Source organism: Oratosquilla oratoria, chromosome 9 (assembly GCF_046742065.1).
Source record: "Oratosquilla oratoria isolate Oo_2021 chromosome 9, ASM4674206v1, whole genome shotgun sequence".
In the NCBI taxonomy this organism is placed as follows: domain Eukaryota; kingdom Metazoa; phylum Arthropoda; class Malacostraca; order Stomatopoda; family Squillidae; genus Oratosquilla; species Oratosquilla oratoria.
Genome location: NC_134785.1, coordinates 26,638,539 through 26,641,038, shown reverse-complemented (window position 1 = coordinate 26,641,038; position 2,500 = coordinate 26,638,539). Strand labels below are relative to the sequence as shown.

The 2,500-nt window shown below is 42.0% G+C and overlaps 2 protein-coding genes across 5 annotated transcripts in view; both read right to left on the bottom strand.

The window, feature by feature from the left end:
- Nucleotides 1-2,500, bottom strand: part of LOC143028277 (uncharacterized) — a 1,448,808-nt gene that overhangs the window by 1,011,142 nt on the left and 435,166 nt on the right. The window lies entirely within an intron of this gene.
- Nucleotides 1-2,500, bottom strand: part of LOC143028278 (uncharacterized) — a 78,025-nt gene that overhangs the window by 29,428 nt on the left and 46,097 nt on the right. The window contains exon 2 of the mRNA XM_076190138.1: nucleotides 1-946. This exon is cut by the window's left edge and continues 340 nt beyond it. Coding sequence (XP_076046253.1) covers nucleotides 1-369 — 369 coding nt within the window. The 5' untranslated portion in view covers nucleotides 370-946. The remainder of the gene's footprint in view (nucleotides 947-2,500) is intronic.

Sequence of the window (2,500 nt, the reverse complement as noted above, 5' to 3'; positions counted from 1 at the left end):
GTTCCTGTGGCTTGGAGCTCTGATGGGTTTGTTGAAGGGCACAAGACCTCCCGCCGTGGCACTGAAGGCTTTGGCCAGATTGGACGGGAATCGGGTCTTCCCTCCTCCTCCCCTCCCTCTTCCTCTCCCTCCTCCATCTCCACCTCCTCTTTCTCCACCACCACTATCTCGTCTGGCACTCTCCTTTCTCCATTTATCTCTTTCTCCGTCATCAATGCGACCCTGCAGACCATTTCTGTCGGTGGTGGTGGAGATGGTGGTGGTGATGGTTTTGGTGGTGGGGGAGAAGTCGTTAGGAGCGTGGAGTGGCGACACGGTGTTGGTGGTAGTAGTGGTGGAGCCCTGGCTGTCTGTTCTTTCGATCCCCATGCTGGAGGACCTGAAGGAGACTTCACCTGAAGAAAGACACAGAGTCTCTTCGGGTCTTTCAGAAAGGACCTGGTCCTAGAAGACTAAAATCCTCGGGAGTCAATCTGGGTGGTTTGGTGTCCGGAAGGAAAAACCATAGAGTCTGCCGGGAGCAGAGGTTTTGGGGTCTTCTTGGATCTCTCAGATGAACCAAATTTCGAGAGACCTAACGTCTCCAGACGAAGAAAGTCTCCGGAAGAATGATTCACAAAACTGCTCAAAAAATATTTGGGCACGAGTTCTTGACACGAAATAACACAGAAGAAGAGAAAAATAAATAATAGAATAAATATTTTCTCTTTGTTTACAAATAACAAAAACAATGGGTCTCTAAGGACCTATGACAAATCTTCCAGAACGTCAGCCCTTCAGAGCGCTTCGACATTTCTGTCATGATGATTGAGCCATGGAAGGACTCTTGTGACCGTTAATGACCGTTATTGACCGTTGGTGATTTGTCATGACCAATCAAAACAGTCATCATGAAATCCAATGCTCATGCAGCAAAGTTCGATGTAGCGTTTCTTTCTTGAGCATTCTGTAAACACACAATAAACTTATAACAGTGAGGATGGGTCTCGATTAGACATCTTCATGGAAAGTATTATTTTGTGAGAGTATCTTATTTTTATTTTCATCCTTTTTCATTTTTCAGTGTTTGCTTAATTTCTGAGTGTGCCCCTGTGTTAGTTTCTGTACGTCTACCTTATCTTTAACTCACAGACACACCCACACAGACACACACTCACGCACCCCCACAGACACTCCCAACCCCCACACACATACACACACACACTCACACAGTGAGTGTGTGTGTGTATGAAAGAATTTCAGTATCGCTGCATTGCGGGTCGTTAGTCCAACTCTCGTGGGCAGGGAGTTGGGGGTATGTGTGCGTTTAAGGTCACAGCATTACCCATAGATCGGTCATATATGAGCTGTGAGCTCTCTTTCGGGAGTCCAACACGTGATCCAAGACGATGGTGAATTACGCACGCACACACACACACACACACACACACACACACACACACACACACACACACACACACACACACACACACACACACACACACACACACACACACACACACACACACACACACTCAGACACACGTTCCGCACACACATATGAACACAGACTTGGATATACATCTATGGACAGTTGATATAAACACACACACACACCTAAGGCAGAGACAACGAGACCATAAACTTATATAGCTCGACATTACAAGCCATAGACAGGCACTCAAAAACACTATCCCGTAACACAGGCATCCTTGCACGCAGAAACGGGTTTGTTGCGTAAACAGCTGAGGCCTTTCCGTCTCTTTCTTTTCTCTTTGATTCGCTTCTTTGATTCGCTTCTTTGCTTTTTTTTCTATCACTCTTTTATCTCCTTATTATTGCCTTTTCCTCTCTCTCTATCGCTTTATTAATTGTACTATTATCATAATTTAATTTTGTTTTGTTTTGATTTGATTTTGGTTGTATTTTATTCTATCTTTAGTTTCATTCTATTTTATTTTATTTGATCGAGCTTAGTTTCGTTTTATTTTTTATATTTGTTTTATTTTACGTTGTATTATTCTATTTTATTTGATCTACCTTATTTTCGTTTTATTTTTTCAATTTTATTTTATTTTATTTTACGTTATATTATTTCATTTGATCTTATTTCTAATTTTATTCTATTTTATTTTACTTTGTTTTATTTCATTTATTTTCTTTTACATTTTTGTTGCCAACAAATAATGGCAACCCTTCGGAGAGTGCTAGCTTCCCCCAGCAGCCTTTTCGTTGAAAAGGAAAATTCCCTCAGTAGAATGAAATCGAATCGATCGACGGCAGCCATAATAAAGATACAAATAGCAAAACGATAAAAAATTGTTGAACCTTATGTGAACGAAAGCTTCTGTGAACGAAACCCTCTGGGAACGAAATCACGACTTCAGATAACTCTAGATAAAATAATTCCGACCGTCGTATCCGGAAATCACGGAGCCATCGCTCTGCCAACTGAGTTAGCGGTTCGAATCCGGGGACGACAGTCGGAATTATTTGATCGACATCACGGTCACTGGTGATT